The 19,333-nt window shown below is 44.0% G+C and overlaps 1 protein-coding gene across 1 annotated transcript; it reads left to right on the forward strand.

Moving 5' to 3' along the window:
- The first annotated feature begins 124 nt into the window (after window positions 1-124).
- Window positions 125-14,917, forward strand: LOC311132992 (palmitoyltransferase ZDHHC21-like). The gene is made up of 8 exons (XM_084166407.1): window positions 125-220; window positions 757-957; window positions 1,049-1,147; window positions 7,683-7,794; window positions 10,922-11,060; window positions 11,812-11,928; window positions 13,248-13,291; window positions 13,517-14,917. The coding sequence occupies exons 2-8, from the start codon at window positions 804-806 to the stop codon at window positions 13,659-13,661; spliced, it is 810 nt and encodes a 269-aa protein (XP_084022533.1). The 5' UTR covers window positions 125-220; window positions 757-803; the 3' UTR covers window positions 13,662-14,917.
- The last annotated feature ends 4,416 nt before the right edge of the window (window positions 14,918-19,333 follow it).

The following is a 19,333-nucleotide window of genomic DNA, read 5'->3' on the forward strand; positions in this document are numbered from 1 at the left end:
AATATCTTTTGGGGGGCTGGCAAAAAATACATCTACAAAAAGAGTTCAAACGCAGGTCCAGTAGGTGGCAGCAGAACTCATATTTCTGACGGCATTTCATTCATTACAGTGTTGCTTCTCCTCCACGGAAGAACTGAACCGGTGGTGTGCTCATGGAAAAAGAGCGATAATAAGTGGGTATCCCTCTGAAGTTTAGCAATACATATCCCCAGCTTGATAGGTAGGTGGAGTAACTAAAGTAATGTGAAAGCTACATTTTGAATGGTTACTGCTATGCTAACTAGTTATCACCAGGTCTAGTTATTTACAAATCAAGCTCAATTTAGGAAGACCAAGCCCAGCTAGTTAGCTAGCTAACGCGTTAGCTACCTGTCAGAATAGCTAGCTAGCAAGGTACAGTAGATAACCCAATATGTTTAATGTGTCTACATTCTAGAATCTACATTCTAGAATCTACCTGTCTGCTTGACATGATGTACTTTGGCAAATATGGAGCTGGCTTCTAAAGTGTCAGAATGTTTAACTTATTGTGCAGTTGTGGGTGTGTGTATCTAATGAGACGTGTTATGGGTGGGGGGTGTACGCTATCCTTCATGACTCATGGACACACCTCAGAAAAGAGTCAGTAGAAGTGTATGAGAAAGAGAGATAAAATTGACTAAGCTCAATGGTTATCGAGTACAGCCTTAACAGGTGCGACCTAACCTGTTGATTAACTCTGATCATATGCTGTAATTTAGCTATCTTTTTCTCCAGGGAGGTTATGACACATCGTCCCTCGGTGTCCCAAAGTCACAGGAGCCATGAAGCTTCGGCTGCACTTTGTGGTGGACCCCATGGGCTGGTTCTGCATCAGTATGGTGTTCGCCATCTGGCTCTACAACTCCTTCTTCGTCCCCAAGTTGGTGCTACTGCCCCATTTCTATGAGGGGCATATACCCTGGGCCTTGGTTGTCAGTGCGTATTAATCCCACAGAACAGGTGTTTAGTTATGTCTGCTTCATCAATGACTTTGACTGCTATAGTCATCCTGTACCTCTGCTCCTAGGTTACTACGTAGCATCAGCACTCTGTATGGCAGCACTTTTTAGAGCTTCTACAGCCGACCCTGGCCGACTCCCACATGACCCCCTCATCCCTCACTCAGGTAATGTGACATTCCACAGCCTCTGTGTCACGAATACTGATATATATACACTACCAGTCAAAAGTTTGGACACACCTACTCATTCAAGGGTTTTTCTTAATTTTTTACTATTTTCTACATTGTAGAATAATATTGAACACATCGAAACTATGAAATAACACATATGAAATCATGTAGTAACCAAAAAAGTGTTAAACTAATCAAAAATATATTTTATATTTGAGATTCTTCAAAGTAGCCACCCTTTGCCTTGATGACAGATTTGCACACTCTTGGCATTCTCTCAACCAGCTTCACCTGGAATGCTTTTCCAACAGTCTTGAAGGAGTTCCCACAAATGTTGAGCACTTGTTGGTTGCTTTTCCATCACTCTCCTTCTTGATAAAATAGCCCTTACACAGCCTGGAGGTTTGTTGGGTCATTGTCCTGTTGAAAACAAATGATAGTCCCACTAAGCCCAAACCAGATGGGATGGCGTATCGCTGCAGAATGCTGTGGTAGCCATGCTGGTTAAGTGTGCCTTGAATTCTAAATAAATCACAGACAGTGTCACCAGCAAAGCACCCCGACACCATAACACCTCCTCCTCCATGCTTTACGGTGGGAACTACACATGCGGAGATCATCCGTTCACCCACACCGCGTCTCACAAAGACACGGCGGTTAGAACCAAAAATCTCAAATTTGGACTCCAGACCAAATATCAAATTTCCACCGGTCTAATGTCCATTGCACTTGTTTTTTCTTGGCCCAAGCGGGTCGCTTCTTCTTATTGGTGTCCTTTAGTAGTGGTTTCTTTGCAGCAATTCGACCATGAAGGCCTGATTCACACAGTTGATGTTGAGATGTGTCTGTGACTTGAAATCTGTGAAGCATTTATTTGGGCTGCAATTTCTGAGGCTGGTAACTAATGAACATATCCTCTGCAGCAGAGGTAACTCTGGGTCTTCCATTCCTGTGGCGGTCCTCATTAGAGCCAGTTTCATCATAACGCCTGATTGTTTTTGCGACTGCACTTGAAGAAACTTTCAAAGTTCTTGAAATGTTCCGTATTGACTGACCTTCATGTCTTAAAGTAATGATGGACTGTTGTTTCTCTTTGCTTATTTGAGCTGTTCTTGCCATAATATGGACTTGGTCTTTTACCAAGTAGGGCTATCTTCTGTATACCCCCCTACCTTGTCACAACACAACTGATTGGCTCAAACACATTAAGAAGGAAAGAAATTACACAAATTAACTTTTAAAAAGGTACACCTGTTAATTGAAATGCATTCCTGGTGACTACCTCATGAAGCTAGTTGAGAGAATGCCAAGGGTGTGCAAAGCTGTCATCAAGGCAAAGGGTGGCTATTTGAAGAATCTCAAATATAAAATATATTTTGATTTGTTTAACACTTTTTTTGGTTACGACTTGATTCCATATGTGTTATATCATAGTTTTGATGTCTTCACTATTATTCTACAATATAGAAAATAGTAAAAAATAAAGAAAACCCTTGAATGAGTAGGTGTGTCCAAACTTTTGACTGGTACTGTATATAAACTCAGCAAAAAAAGAAACGTCCTCTCACTGTCAACTGCGTTTATTTTCAGCCAACTTAACATGTGTAAATATTTGTATGAACATAACAAGATTCAACAACTGAGACATTAACTGAACAAGTTCCACAGACATGTGACTTTTTAACAAACTTTGGATGTAAAATTACAAATACTTATAATAAACAAAATATTTAAGTATGAAAATGTATGCACTCACTAACTGTAAGTCGCTCTGGATAAGAGCGTCTGCTAAATGACTAAAATTTAAATGTAAATGTAATGTGACTAACATAAATTGAATAATGTGTCCCTGAACAAAGGGGGGGTCAAAATTAAAAGTAACAGTCAGTATCTGGTGTGGCCACCAGCTGCATTAAGTACTGCAGTGCATCTCCTCCTCATGGACTGCACCAGATTTGCCAGTTCTTGCTGTGAGATGTTACCCCACTCTTCCACCAAGGCACCTGCACGTTCCCTGACATTTCTGGGGGGAATTGCCCTAGCCCTCACCCTCCGATCCAACAGGTCCCAGACGTGCTTAATGTTATTGAGATCCGGGCTGTTCGCTGGCCATGGCAGAACACTGTCTTGCAGGAAATCACGCACAGAACGAGCAGTATGTCTGGTGGCATTGTCATGCTGGAGGGTCATGTCAGGATGAGCCTGCAGGAAGGGTACCGAATGAGGGAGGAGGATGTCTTCCCTGTAACGCACAGCGTTGAGATTGCCTGCAATGACAACAAGCTCAGTCTGATGATGCTGTGACACATTGCCCCAGACCATGACGGATCCTCCACCTCCAAATCGATCCCGCTTCAGAGTACAGGCCACGGTGTAACACTCATTCCTTCGACGATAAACGCGAATCCGACCATCACCCTGGTGAGACAAAACCTCGACTCGTCAGTAAAGAGCACTTTTTGCTAGTCCTGTCTGTTCCAGCGACGGTGGGTTTGTGCCCATAGGCGGCGTTGTTGCCGGTGATGTCTGGTGAGGACCTGCCTTACAACAGGCCTACAAGCCCTCAGTCCAGCCTTTCTCAGCCTATTGCGGACAGTCTGAGCACTGATGGAGGGATTGTGCGTTCCTTGTGTAACTCGGGCAGTTGTTGTTGCCATCCTGTACCTGTCCCGCAGGTATGATGTTTGGATTTACCGATCCTGTGCAGGTGTTGTTACATGTGGTCTGCCACTGCGATGACGATCAGCTGTCCGTCCTGTCTCCCTGTAGTGCTGTCTTAGGCGTCTCACAGTACGGACATTGCAATTTATTGCCCTGGCCACATCTGCAGTACTCATGCCTCCTTGCAGCATGCCTAAGGCACGTTCACGCAGATGAGCAGGGACCCTGGGCATCTTTCTTTTGGTGTTTTTCAGAGTCAGTAGAAAGGCCTCTTTTAGTGTCCTAAGTTTTCATAACTGTGACCTTAATTGCCTACCGTCTGTAAGCTGTTAGTGTCTTAACGACCGTCCACAGGTGCATGTTCATTAATTGTTTATGGTTCATTGAACAAGCATTGGAAACAGGGTTTAAACCCTTTACAGTGAAGATCTGTGAAGTTATTTGGATTTTTACGAATTATCTTTGAAAGACAGGGTCCTGAAAAAGGTTCCTTGTTTTCCATGAAAACATACATGAAATGAGTTTGAATAGGAAATATAGCAATATGAATAGGAAATGTAGTCATTGACAAGGTTAGAAATAATGATTTTTAATTGAAATAATAATTGTGTCCTTCAAACTTTACTTTCGTCAAATAATCCTCCATTTGCAGCAATTACAGCCTTGCAGACCTTTGGCATTCTAGTTGTCAATTTGTTAAGGTAATCTGAAGAGATTTCACCCCATGCTTCCTGAAACACCTCCCACAAGTTGGATTGGCTTGATGGGCACTTCTTACGTACCATACGGTCAAGCTTCTCCCACAACAGCTCAATAGGGTTGAGATCCAGTGACTGTGCTGGCCACTCCATTATAGACAAAATACCAGCTGACTGCTTTTTCCCTAAATAGTTCTTGCATAGTTTGGAGCTGTGCTTTGGGTCATTGTCCTGTTGTAGGAGGAAATTGGCTCCAATCAAGCGCCGTCCACAGGGTATGGCATGGCGTTTCAAAATGGAGTGATAGCCTTCCTTCTTCAAGATCCCTTTTACCCTGTACAAATCTCCCACTTTACCACCACCAAAGCACACCCAGACCATCACATTGCCTCCACCATGCTAGACAGATGGCATCAAGCACTCCTCCAGCATCTTTTCATTTGGTTTGTGTCTCACAAATGTTCTTCTTTGTGATCCGAACACCTCAAACTTCGATTCGTCTGTCCATAACACTTTTTTTCCAATCTTCCTCTGTCCAGTGTCTGTGTTCTTTTGCCCATCTTAATCTTTTATTTTTATTGGCCAGTCTGATATATGGCTTTTTCTTTGCAACTCTGCCTAGAAGGTCAGCATCCCGGAGTCACCTCTTCACTGTTGATGTTGAGACTGGTGTTTTGCGGGTACTATTTAATGAAGCTGCCAGTTGAGGACCTGTGAGGCATCTGTTTCTCAAACTAGACACTCTAATGTATTTGTCCTCTTGCTCAGTTGTGCACCGGGGCCTCCCACTTCTCTTTCTATTCTGGTTAGAGACAGTTTGCACTGTTCTGTGAAGGGAGTAGTACACAGCGTTGTACGAGATCTTCAGTTTCTTGGCAGTTTCTCGCATGGAATAGCCTTCATTTCTCAGAGCAAGAATAGACTGATGAGTTTCAGAAGAAAGTTATTTGTTTCTGGCCATTTTGAGCCTGTAATCAAACTCACAATTGCTGATGCTCTAGATACTCAACTAGTCTCAAGAAGGCCAGTTTTATTGCTTCTTTAATCAGCAGAACAGTTTTCAGCTGTGCTAACATAATTGCAAAAGGGTTTTTCTAATGATCAATTAGCCTTTTAAAACGATAAACTTGGATTAGCAAACACAACGTGCCATTGGAACACAGGACTGATGGTTGCTGATAATTGGCCTCTGTACGCCTATGTAGATATTCCAAAAAAAGTCAGCCGTTTCCAGCTACAAAAGCCATTTACAACATTAACAATGTCTACACTGTATTTCTGATCGATTTTATTTTATTTTAATGGACAAAAAAAATGCTTTTCTTTCGAAAACAAGGACATTTCTAAGTGACCCCAAACTTTTGAACGGTAGTGTGTGTGTGTGTGTATGTATATACAGTTGGTCGGAAGTTTACATACACCTTAGCCAAATACATTTAAACTCAGTTTTTCACAATTCCTGACATTTAATCCTAGTAAAAATTCCCTGTCTTAGGTCAGTTAGGATCACCACTTTATTTTAAGAATGTGAAATGTCAGAATAATAGTAGAGAGAATAATTTATTTCAGCTTGTATTTCTTTCATCACATTCCCAGTGGGTCAGAAGTTTACATACACTCAATTAGTATTTGGTAGCATTGCTTTTCAATTGTTTAACTTGGGTCAAACGTTTCGGGTAGCCATCCACAAGCTCCCACAATAATTTGGGTGAATTTTGGCCCATTCCTCCTGACAGAGCTGGTGTAACTGAGTCAGGTTTGTAGGCCTCCTTGCTCGCACACGCTTTTTCAGTTCTGCCCACAAATGTTCTATGGGATTGAGGTCAGGGCTTTGTGATGGCCACTCCAATACCTTGACTTTGTTGTCCTTAAGCCATTTTGCCACAACTTTGGAAGTATGCTTTGGGTCATTGTCCATTTGGAAGACCCATTTGCGACCAAGCTTGAACTTCCTGACTGATGTCTTGAGATGTTGCTTCAATATATATCCACATACTTTTCCTTCCTCATGATGCCATCTATTTTGTGAAGAGCACCAGTCCCTCCTGCAGCAAAGCACCCCCACAGCATGATGCTGCCACCCCCGTGCTTCACGTTTGGGACGGTGTTCTTCGCATTGCAAGCAACCCCCTTTTTCCTCCAAACATAACGATGGTCATTATGGCCAAACAGTTCTATTTTTGTTTCATCAGATCAGATGACATTTCTCAAAAAACCGTAGTCTGGCTTTTTTATGGCGGTTTTGGAGCAGTGGCTTCTTCCTTGCTGAGCGGCCTTTCAGGTTATGTCGATATAGGACTCGTTTTACTGTGGATATAGATACTTTTGTACCTGTTTCCTCCAGCATCTTCACAAGGTCCTTTGCTGTTGTTCTGGGATTGATTTGCACTTTTCGCACCCAAGTAAGTTCATCTCTAGGAGACAAAACACGTCTCCTTCCTGAGCGGTATGACGGCTGCATGGTCCCATGGTGTTTGTACTTGCGTACTATTGTTTGTACAGATGAACGTGGTACCTTCAGGCGTTTGGGAAATTGCTCCTAAGGATGAACCAGACTTGTGGAGGTCTACCATTTTTTTTCTGAGGTTTTGGCTGATTTCTTTTGATTTTCCCATGATGTCAAGCAAAGAGGCACTGAGTTTGAAGGTAGGCCTTGAAATATATCCACAGGTAGACCTCCAATTGACTCAAATGATGTCAATTAGCCTATCAGAAGCTTCTAAAGCCATGACATCATTTTCTGGAATTTTCCAAGCTGTTTGAAGGCACAGTCAACTTAGTGTATGTAAACTTCTGACCCACTGGAATTGTGATACAGTGAATTATAAGTAAAATAATCTGTCTGTAAACAATTGTTGGAAAAATTACTTGTCATGCACAAAGTAGATGTCCTAACCGACTTGCCAAAACGATAGTTTGTTAACAAGACATTTGTGGAGTGGTTGAAAAACAAGTTTTAATGACTTATATATACTGAGTGTACAAAACATTAAGAACACTTGCTCTGTCCATGACATAGACAGGGGGCAACTCAATATTAGAAAGTTGGTCTTTATGTTTTGTACACTTGGGATAAGATCCACTGATATAAGGTTTGTTGCCTGGGTCATGGCAACAGTATATAATTTGACATGGTCAGTCATGACACTTTTTCTTTTACTTTGTTTCAGAACGAGAGCAGTGGGAAATGTGTACCAAGTGCAACATGATGAGACCAAAACGGTCCCACCACTGCAGTCGCTGTGGCCATTGTGTACGTAGAATGGACCACCATTGTCCATGGTAAGGCTTCGAAAACATCTAGCATTCCCATAGGACATTCAGCTAAACAAGACAGCTTGTTCTGGGTGTGCATTTAGAATTTTCTGTTGCATTAAATGAGCTGATGGTGATATTGTCAGGGTGTCTTTCACTGAACCGGCCAAGAGAGGGGGACAACTGGACAGTAGTTAGCTCTGCACCTCTTTAGCAGCACCTCCAGGATTGCCACTGTCACGATCGTCTTCAAAATGAGCGGACCAAGGCGCAGCGTGATAAGCGTACATACTTTATTATGTAAAGCGCACACACGAAAACGAAACAAAACACGATCGTAACGTCCTCAGTGACTACAACTGAACAGGAACACGTAACATAGAACAATGGAACAAAAACCCACAACCACAAAGTGAAAACACACAGTTTAAATATGGCTCCCAATCAGAGATAACGAGCCGACAGCTGACACTCGTTACCTCCGATTGGGAGTCATTGACCAATCACCACTAAACACAAACAAATGAAACACACCCATCCCCAACACCACCAAATGAAATACACCCTGGCTCTAACACACAGTCCCGGAGCCAGAGTGTGACAGTACCCCCCCCCCAAAGGCGCGGACTCCGACCGCGCCTAACCCAAAAAATGGGGAGGGCTGGGTGGGTGTTGCTCCTCGGGGGCGGCTCTGGCACTGGTCGTGGTCCCCACCCCACCATAGTCACTACCCGCTTTAGTAGCCTCCTCCATTTGACCACCCTACAACCTAACCCACCTGGATTAAGGGGCAGCACCGGACTAAGAGGCAGCACCGGACTAAGGGGCAGCACCGGACTAAGGGACAGCACCAGGATAAGGAGCAGCACCGAGCTAAGGGACAGCACCGGACTAAGGGGCAGCACCAGGATAAGGGACAGCACCAGGATAAGGAGCAACACCGAGCTAAGGGGCAGCACCGGACTAAATGGCGGATCCTGGCTGGCTGGCTCTGGTGGATCCTGGCTGGCTGGCGGATCCCGGCTGGACGGCTCTGGCGGATCCCGGCTGGACGGCTCTGGCGGATCCCGGCTGGACGGCTCTGGCGGATCCCGGCTGGACGGCTCTGGCGGATCCCGGCTGGACGGCTCTGGCGGATCCCGGCTGGACGGCTCTGGCGGATCCCGGCTGGACGGCTCTGGCGGATCCCGGCTGGACGGCTCTGGCGGATCCCGGCTGGACGGCTCTGGCGGATCCTGGCTGGACGGCTCATGGCTGGCTGACGGATCTGGCTGCCCATGGCTGGCTGACGGATCTGGCTGCTCATGGCTGGCTGACGGATCTGGCTGCTCATGGCTGGCTGACGGATCTGGCTGCTCATGGCTGGCTGACGGATCTGGCTGCTCATGGCTGGCTGACGGATCTGGCTGCTCATGGCTGGCTAACGGATCTGGCTGCTCATGGCTGGCTGACGGATCTGGCTGCTCATGGCTGGCTGACGGATCTGGCTGCTCATGGCTGGCTGACGGATCTGGCTGCTCATGGCTGGCTGACGGATCCTGGGGACGCACACAAGGCCTAGTGCGTGGTGCCGGAACTGGTGGTCCCGGGCTGAGGACACGCATCTCAGGGCTAGTGCGGGGAGCAGCAACAGGACGCACAGGACTCTGGGGACACACCGGAGGCTTGGTGCGAATAGCCGGAACGGGCTGGACCAGGCTGGCGACTCGCACCCCTGGTTTGGTGCGAGTGGCAGGAACAGGCCGGGCCGGGCTGGCGACGCACACCGTAGGCTCCGTACGTGGCACAGGAACAGGCCGGGCTGGGCTGGCGACGCACACCGTAGGTTTCCTACGTGACGCAGGGACAGGCCAGGCTGGGCTGGCGACGCACACCGTAGGCTTTGTACGTGGCGCAGGAACAGGCCGGGCTGGGCTGGCGACGCACACCGTAGGCTTCCTACGTGGCGCAGGGACAGGCCGGGCTGGGCTGGCGACGCACACCGTAGGCTTCGTACGTGGCGCAGGAACAGGCCGGGCTGGGCTGGCGACGCACACCGTAGGCTTCCTACGTGGCGCAGGGACAGGCCGGGCTGGGCTGGCGACGCACACCGTAGGCTTCGTACGTGGCGCAGGAACAGGCCGGGCTGGGCTGGCGACGCACACCGTGGGCTTGACGCGTGGAGTAGACACAGGCCGGTCCGTACTGGGAACACACACCACTGGCCTTAACCGGGGCTCAGGAACGGGCCGGACAGGACTGGTAACACACTTCAGTCTCTCACGCCGTGCCACAACAACTTCCCTCCCTCTACTCGCCAATGGCTCCCGTACTCCGGTAGCCTTCTCTCCACGTCTACCTGTGGCAGCCTCCTGCTGCCCAGCCGCCCAAGCCATGTGCCCCCCCCCAAAAAATTTCTTGGGGTTGCCTCTCGTCCACGGGCTTCCAGCCTCGACTCCGTGCTGCCTCCTCATACCACCTCCTCTCGGCTTTCGCTGCCTCCAGCTCTTCACGAGGGCGGCGATATTCTCCCGGTTGTGCCCAAGGACCCTCTCCAGCCAGTATCTCCTCCCATGTCCACGAATCCTTTATAGGTGGATACTGTTGCCGCTGGACACGCCGCTTGGTCCTTTTGTGGTGGGTTTTTCTGTCACGATCATCTTCAAAATGAGCGGACCAAGGCGCAGCGTGATAAGCGTACATACTTTATTATGTAAAGCGCACACACGAAAACGAAACAAAACACGATCGTAACGTCCTCAGTGACTACAACTGAACAGGAACACGTAACATAGAACAATGGAACAAAAACCCACAACCACAAAGTGAAAACACACAGTTTAAATATGGCTCCCAATCAGAGATAACGAGCCGACAGCTGACACTCGTTACCTCCGATTGGGAGTCATTGACCAATCACCACTAAACACAAACAAATGAAACACACCCATCCCCAACACCACCAAATGAAATACACCCTGGCTCTAACACACAGTCCCGGAGCCAGAGTGTGACAGCCACATATTGCTAAAATCGATAGACAGTTAATTGAACGGTTTAGGCCTAGATATCTGTTTATCTTGTTTGGAAAATGTGCTTGATATTTTCCTAGCTTGTAACTAGGCCTTTGAGCAGTCCTGTAAAATGTATTTTTCTCCCTCTTGTCTCCTGGCAGGATAAATAATTGTGTAGGGGAGGACAACCACTGGCTCTTCTTGCAACTCTGTTTTTACACACAGGTCCTCAGTTTGTTCACCCTGGCTCTGGACTTCTGCCAGTTCTATTACTTCCAGCCCTTGACCACATTGGACCAGGTAAAGTCAAGAATGAAAAGTGAGGCCTTTAACACTAAACTAGAATGAATAGGAATGAATTACTGGACAGCTTGGTTTCATGACTTGGTTTTATTTAGTAATAGCAATCACAAGGAAGAATGTCGTCAACAACGATTTGGATTACTTTCTAATTCAAGTCAAGATTTGTCCATATTTCCTTGGAAAGTGTGTAATCAAGCTCTTACAGATAACTGCCTGTCAGACCCCTAAAACCACCCTCCCTTCTATGCCTTGATGATGAACATTTGAATAGAGATGCACACATTTGCAGCTGAAAGCTGAATTGCAGCATACATAGGCGTGTGCAAATAGCGTGTGCAAATAAACAAAACAAATATATTTTTAAAGTTACTGGTATTTCATATTTCGTAAAACCTTTTTCACAGTTAAGCAGCATTGAGCAGTCTTACAAAGTAGGCAGGCATAGGGCGGTAGTCATATTTATCAGTGAGAGTATGGGAAGGTTCCGTTTGACTGGATCGGGTAGATCTGCCACAGAAACGGCCTCGTCTGAGACAGCCATGTGCTGTATTCCTGGGATTTTGCAAGCTTCTGGGCAAAGAATCTGCACAGATGGGTGCGTCGGGACTCCAAGGTTTGTAAGCCCAGGTCTTTACATGCAGAGTAGGAGGTGTAGGTGGGTAGTATGCTGAATGTGTGAAAGGAGGATGGGGGTATGTGCATGGTGCTGTGAAGTTGACTTTGGCCTCTTCTGGTTGTTCTCTCACAGGAGGCATTCATGGCACGTCATGAGCTCGCCCTGATACGAGTGTCTGCGATCATGGGTCTGGTGATGTTCGGAGGCATGAGCAGCCTCTTCTATACTCAGGTGGCTGGCATCCTGACAGTGAGTCAAATCGCTCTCCTGTTTATTTGGATCTCCATTAGCTTTTGCAGAAGCAGCAGCTACTCTTCCTACTGTCTCTTGTTAGAGATTGTGGTCAGAAAATTGTAGTCAAGTAAATATCAATGTATTTGTTATATATCAAAGTAGCAAGTTATGCACTGTTTACACTGCCCATTTCATGCAACCTAGTTATTTTCTAATTCTGATGTATGCCAATCTGCCTCAATTCCATTCCCTGGGTATGCGACTAGTGTCCGCACACTCAATCCAGATGCTTAGCTATTGTTGTTGGAGTAGTGAGAATATTAGGATGTGTTTGTAAACTTGACCGTGTCCTTGACTGTCATGACTCCTAACCAGATGAGCCCTCACCTTTAACCTCTGTGAGTGGATTTCCAGGATGTAATACACCAGCACCAAGGTGCAGTAGACTTAACAGCTTACATGTGAGCCCAGCTGTGTAAAACCCTCTTATCTGGACTGCTAAGTCTTTATTTCGGTTACTGTCCCTCTGGGTAAACATGGGTCTTTCTGGTAGCCACACATACTTTTTCTACTTGATGACATTAAGGGATTGGGGCCTGGAAGGCATAGTTAGTTCTGTACTTGTCTTGTTGCATAGACCCATGAACAAGCTTAGTAACAGATTTGGTGATTGGCCAAATCCCTACACGTCCAGGTCTCAATGTATGGGTGCATGCCACCAGAAGCCATAGGTTCTTTTCAGACAACAAATCATATGGTAAGGAAGGGAACGGCAGGATGTTGATCAGTTGTTTGTTGTTCACAGAGAAAAACAACCCGTCAGGAATAAGTAAAGATGATAACAGCATGTTATCAATTGAGAATAACCATGGATAGTAATGTGCTAGTTAGGCTATTTGCTTGTTGAATTAACACGTAGAGATGTCCTTTTCAAAAAACAACTTAATTTGTAAACCTGGGCCTCACAGCACGGGCGGGCGGGCGCATTAATGTCTCCTAATTTGCATGTGGTGTGTTATCTGTTTGATGTAGCGCTTTGTGTGTAAGGCCTCCATTTGGAGACATTTACCTGGCTAATTAGTACACATGCAAATACATATTCCAGGGCAGCCTGTGATCATGCAAACTACAGTTACATTACAGAGCGACTTACAGGAGCAATTAGGGTTAAGTGCTTTGCTCAAGGGCACATCTACAGATTTTTCACCTAGTCGGCTCTGGGATTCGAACCAGCAACCTTTTGGTTACTGGCCCAATGCTTGTAGCCACCCTACTCAAAGATGTGAAATCTATCAATGTTTAGACTATGTTCCTCTTGTGTTACCACCTAACAGGACACCACCACCATTGAGAAAATGGCTCACTTCTCAAATGAAATGTAAGTACCATGGGTTTGTTCCTTTTCCAAGAAAATCCTTTGCTGAGCTCTGTGGACAGCCTCTTCAGGTTCAGATTTTACTTATCTGATTGGAAACAATTTGTCCAGCTAGTTGACAAAACATTGCAGTACCATTAAGTTGAATTTGGTGTTTCTCTTTTGGGCCCATTCAGACTTGAGATCTGTGCGCATGCTTGTGCACATTATTTTCACTTTCTCTTTCAGAGGCGGGTCTGGTGGTGGGTCAAATAAATCCTGGCAGCGGACTCTGGCCGAGGTGTTTGGCACTACCTGGAAAATTCTGTGGTTCATCCCGTTGAGGAGCAGGCAACCACTGACCTTTCCCCACCACTTCCGCAGTCATGTGTAGATAAGTGGAGCTCTGTCCCACTTCTGTCCAGACGGTAGGCTGCCATCTCTGACAGAGAATACACTGTGCACACTCTCAGCGCCCCCCGTCTGCCTTCACCTCCCTGTTTTGTGCCATCTAAGCTGGGTGGTAGTATTGGTTGGCTGTGGATACCTTTTTTGTCTTTTTCTATAGGAATCAGATTGAAAGTACTTGAACTGGGTCACAAACTTCTGCGACAGTCGAGATACATTTTACCCAGTGCAACCTAGTGCCCTCTCTTTTACTTACTAGGGGCTCCTTTGTGCTCTGTTGTCACATTGAGGAAACCACTTTAATGGGACATTTATTTTGAAGGAAACTTTGACAAAAGGGAAATCACTAAGAACCACAAGTTGATTGTAGGGCCATGTAGAACTTCAAACGACACTAAATGTTAACTCTAACCTCATAGCCAATAGACACCCCTTTAAAAGTACCTTCTTCTTTGGACTTTTGGTCCATTTATGTGTCATAAATCAACAGTGTTTCTGCTGTTGTCTGGTAGGCTGTGGCCTGTTGTTTTCAAGATAAAAAATGTCATTTTTAGTCAGTCTTTTACAGAAGGCTATACAAGTAATTATTTTGGGAAGAAGTTGGATATTAAGTTGTGGGAAAGTTGGTTTATGGATTGCTATAAGGAAGAGTAGTTCCGTGATTGAACTGCATTCCATAATTATATGGTAAAAGAGTTCCTTTGCTTGACTTTTTTACACATATTTTTTAAAGAATGTGTTATGATGTTCCTACCAAAAAGAAATTCCACTAGTAACACCTTATTTGAACAATGCTATAATGCCTAGACCATAAGGTAAACTTAAAGTTGCCATGAAACTGTCATTATGTGTTATATCTTTGATATTTGCTCCATAAACCTTTTATGAATGGTTTGAAGGAGAATTTACTTACCTGGCTGAATAAAGTTATATATTATGTTATATTAGTAATATATTATGCACTGAAACACACGTTTTAGTGTACCACAGATCAGGGGCGCAACTTTTACTGGGGACAGGCGGACATGCCCTCCCCCATATTCTGAAATTCGTTTTTTGTCCCCCCACAGTTTTATCATTGGAATTTGATACAAAACAAGGTAACGGTGGGCTTTAGGACTATGCGGACGCCTCCGAGCGGTCGGGTAGGCTGTTTGGAGTGTTTATCAGACTGAAAAAAAAAAATAATAATAATGTCCCCCCCCCACTTCTAAAATCAAAGTTGCGCCCCTGCAATGAAATGACCGGCAATGAAAGAGACCCTTGCTTGCAACATGACTGTCTGTCATACATAATTTTGTTATAAACTAGCATGACGCCTATTCATATCTATGTCAGTCTTATGACAGTGTTATGCAGGCCTTATGACAGTGTTATGCAGGCCTTATGACAGTGTTATACAGGCCTTATGACAGTGTTATGCAGGCCTTATGACAGTGTTACGCAGGCTTTATGACAGGGTTACGCAGGCCTTATGACAGTGTTACGCAGGCCTTATGACAGTGTTACGCAGGCCTTATGACAGTGTTAACATTGTTCATAAATCCTCCTACTAGTACTACTACATATGCTCTGATATGCTCTACAACATTCGCAGAGTACGACCCTACCTTACACAGAAAGCGGCACAGGTCCTAATCCAGCACTTGTCATCTCCCATCTGGATTACTGCAACTCTGTAGCTCAGCTGGTAGAGCACGGCGCTTGTAATGCCAAGGTAGTGGGTTCGATCCCCGGGACCACCCATACACAAAAAAAATGTATGCACGCATGACTGTAAGTCGCTTTGGATAAAAGCGTCTGCTAAATGGCATATTATTATTATTATAACTCGCTGTTGGCTGGGCTCCCTGCCTGTGCCATTAAACCCCTACAACTTATCCAGAACGCTACAGCCCGTCTGGTGTTCAACCTTCCCAAGTTCTCTCATGTCACCTGCTCCTCCGCACACTCCACTGGCTTCCAGTTGAAGCTCGCATCTACTACAAAACCATGGTGCTTGCCTACGGAGCTGTGAGGGGAACGGCACCTCCTTACCTTCAGGCTCTGACTTTTTTTTTTTACTCTTAAGTTTTCTTGTTTTTATGTAGATGTTTTCACTACTGCTGAGTCGATTACTTTTGATCATTTGAATGTATGATAATAATGTTTGAGTTTTCTGATCCTAATGTGACTTAACCCTATCAGTCCCGAGACCCCAGCAAAAATCTGATTTAAATGTATCTGCATGTACAGCCCTTATATTTAGCCTCACAATGGATTGTGTTACCAGGGCTACAAGTAGAACACAGTTTTGACAAATGTCAATAAAAAAAGTTCAGCCAAAGCACTTGCTAAAAAAGAATTTATATGAATGCTGTAAGTACAGAATTTTTTTGCTCACTGGGAAACGAATATCCAACTCGTTAGTGACAACTCTTTGGAGTTTGATAGCAACTATGTGAGCTTAGTACAGTATTATAGACACTATGTCCTGGGATTTCCTATGATCTTCTATGTAGAAGAAGCCCTTACCTTCTAACGACTCGTGTGTAGCATGTGAGCGTCAAGACCCGGCCCTGAGCCCCTTCGGCATCCGCCCTTGTCTCACAACACAGCTCAAGCTCAGCCCCCGTTAATCACACATACTAAGTATCTACGGATGCAGAAGAAATAGATTAATCCAATAGGACAACCCAGAAGTATGTAGCTCAAACACACAATGTTTAAAAGGGGTTAGAAGTCCAATACGCGCTGGCGTTATGGTGGGACTCATTGGGTTAATGGAGTCTCAGAACACTGTTTATGTTAGTATCTAGACATTGATGTTGAATTGTTTTCATGTTGATTGTGAGGACAGCTGCTGTCAATTGTCTGTCATATTTGTAGTTTCCTCTTTTCTGTACCTTGATTCTTCGTAAATGGTAGTGGACACTGAATTATTTTTTTATAACAATATTGTCTTTAATTTTAATTTCCTGGTTGGTATTGATTTGTATGTTTTCTACTCCATACTTTCTTCATCATATAGGATGCATTTTATATATATATATATATATATATATATATATATATATATATATATATATATATATATATATATATATATATATATATATATATATATATATATATATATATATATATATATATAAATAAATAAATGGGGAATGTTAATGTTGCATTAATGCACGTCACAAATAGGAGTGCTACCAACAACTGTCTTGAACCATAGATGTATGTAAAAAATCTTTGTTAACACTACTTCAACTGTTGCTTACAGAATCACCAAACTACTTTGGCATCTAACAAGGAACTTTTGTGAGGATCTGTATCCTCACTATGTCCCACAGGGCTCAGTGCTGGGTCCCCTGCTGTTTTCCACTTACAGTGCCTTCCGAAAGTATTCACACCCCTTGACTTTTTCAACATTTTGTTGTGTTAGAAAGTGGGATTAAAATAGATTTAATTGTCATTTTTTGTCAACGATCTACACAAACAATTATACAATTTTGTTGAGAAAAAAATATGGAAAAAAACACACAAAAAAACACAAATATCTTGATTAGATAAGTACTCAACCCCCTGAGTCAATACATGTTAGAAGCACCTTTGGCAGCAACTACAGCTGTGAGTCTTTCTGGGTAAGGCTCTGTCAAAGTTCTGTCAAATTGGTTGTTGATCATTGTTAGACTATTTCAGGTCTTGTCATAGATTTTCAAGCAGATTTAAGTCAAAACTGTAACTAGGCCACTCAGGAACATTCACTGTCTTCTTGGTAAGCAACTCCAGAGTAGATTTGGGCTTGTGTTTTAGGTTATTGTCCTGCAAAATGGTGAATTCAACTCCCAGTGTCTGGTGGAAAGCAGACAGAACCAGGTTTTCCTCTGGGATTTTGCCTGTGCTTAGCTCCATTCCGTTTCATTATTATACTGAAAAACTCCCCAGTCCTTAACGATTACAAGCATACCCATAACATGATGCAGCCACCACTATGCTTGAACATATGGATAGTGGTACTCAGTAATGTGTTGTATTGGATTTGCCCCAAACATAACACTTTGTATTCAGGACAAAAAGTGAATTGCTTTGCCAAATGTTTTGCAGTATTACTTTAGTGCCTTGTTGTAAACCGGATGCATGTTTTGGAGTATTTTTTATTCTGAACAGGCTTCCTTCATTTCACTCTGTCAATTAGGTTAGTATTGTGGAGTAACTACAATGTTGTTGATCTATCCTCAGTTTTCTCCAATCACAGCCATTAAACTGTAACTGTTTTAAAGTCACCATTGGCCTCATGGTGAAATCCCTGAGCGGTTTCCTTCCTCTCCGGCAACTGAGTTAGGAAGGACGCCTGTATCTTTGTAGTGACTGGGTGTATTGATACACCATCCAAAGTGTAATTCATAATTTGACATGCTCAAAGGGGAGATTCAATTTTTTTAATCTGTTTGAAATTCACTTCTTGACTGAGGGATCTTACAGATAAGACCTTACAGATAATTGTATGTGTAGGCTACAGAGATGAGGTAGTCAATTAAAAACAAAATCATGTTAACCACTATTTTTGCACACAGAGTGAGTCCATGCAATTTATGTGACTTGTTAAGCACATTTTTTCTCCTGAACTTATGTAGACTTGCCATAACAAAGGGGTTGAATACTTATTGACTCAAGACATTTCAGCTTTTGATTTTTAATTAATTTGTAAAAATGTCGAGAAACATAATTCCACTTTGACATTATGGGGTATTGTGTGTAGGACACTACATCTCAATTTAATCCATTTAAAATTCAGGCTGTAACACAACAAAATGTGGAAAAAGTCAGGGGGTGTGAATACTTTCTGAAGTCACTGTAGGGGCCAATTCTGACCCAACCCTCCTCCTCTTATCTTCCCCCTAACTTAATGACTTGTGATGGTGTGTTGTCTTATAGCACTATGTAATGTAATGTACCAGTACCGCTGTAATCATTGGACTTCATACTACTGCACTGAGGTCTGCACTTCATTATGTGCCATGATGTTGGGATTTTGCACTTTTTTTTATTTTGGTAAGAAATTGGCATTAACATTTTTCATTAACATTAATGTTTTATGTATCTCCATTACTCTACTCATAATGCAGATGTCAATATACTCAACATAATATGTATATTTAAAGGAAATGTCTCTAAGATGTTGGTGGGCCACCTACACGCCATTACTGTTTTTTATTGTACTCATAATTTATATACTGAACAAAAATATAAACAATTTTACTGAGTTACAGTTCATATAAGGAAATCAGTCAATATAAATTAATTAATTAGGCCCTAATCTATGAATTTCACATGACTGGGTAGGGGTGCAGCCCACCCACTTGGGAGCCAGACCCAGCCAATCAGAATGAGTTTTCCCCAAAAAAGGGCTTTATTACAGACAGAAATACTCCTCAGTTTCATCAACTGTCCAGGTGGCAGGTCTCAGACAATCCCGCAGGAGCCGGATCTGGAGGTCCTGGACTGGCGTGGTTACACGTGGTCTGCGGTTGTGAGGCTGGTTGGACATACTGCCAAATTCTCTAGAGAAATTAACATTCAATTCTCTGGCAACAGCTCTGGTGGACATTCCTGCAGTCAGCATGCCAATTGCACGCTCCCTCAAAACTTGAGACATCTGTGTCATTGTGTTGTGTG

The sequence above is a fragment of the Coregonus lavaretus genome (assembly GCF_964263955.1).
Source record: "Coregonus lavaretus genome assembly, chromosome: 7".
Lineage (NCBI taxonomy): Eukaryota > Metazoa > Chordata > Actinopteri > Salmoniformes > Salmonidae > Coregonus > Coregonus lavaretus.

What these genes read in the sequence shown, in the direction of transcription:
- LOC311132992 (XM_084166407.1), top strand. Translation starts at nt 804, where the DNA reads ATGAAGCTTCGGCTGCACTTTGTGGTGGACCCCATGGGCTGGTTCTGC. An exon ending in ATGGACCACCATTGTCCATG is followed by an intron (nt 7,795 to 10,921) that starts GTAAGGCTTCGA and finishes GTCTCCTGGCAG; the next exon opens with GATAAATAATTGTGTAGGGG. An exon ending in CCTTGACCACATTGGACCAG is followed by an intron (nt 11,061 to 11,811) that starts GTAAAGTCAAGA and finishes GTTCTCTCACAG; the next exon opens with GAGGCATTCATGGCACGTCA.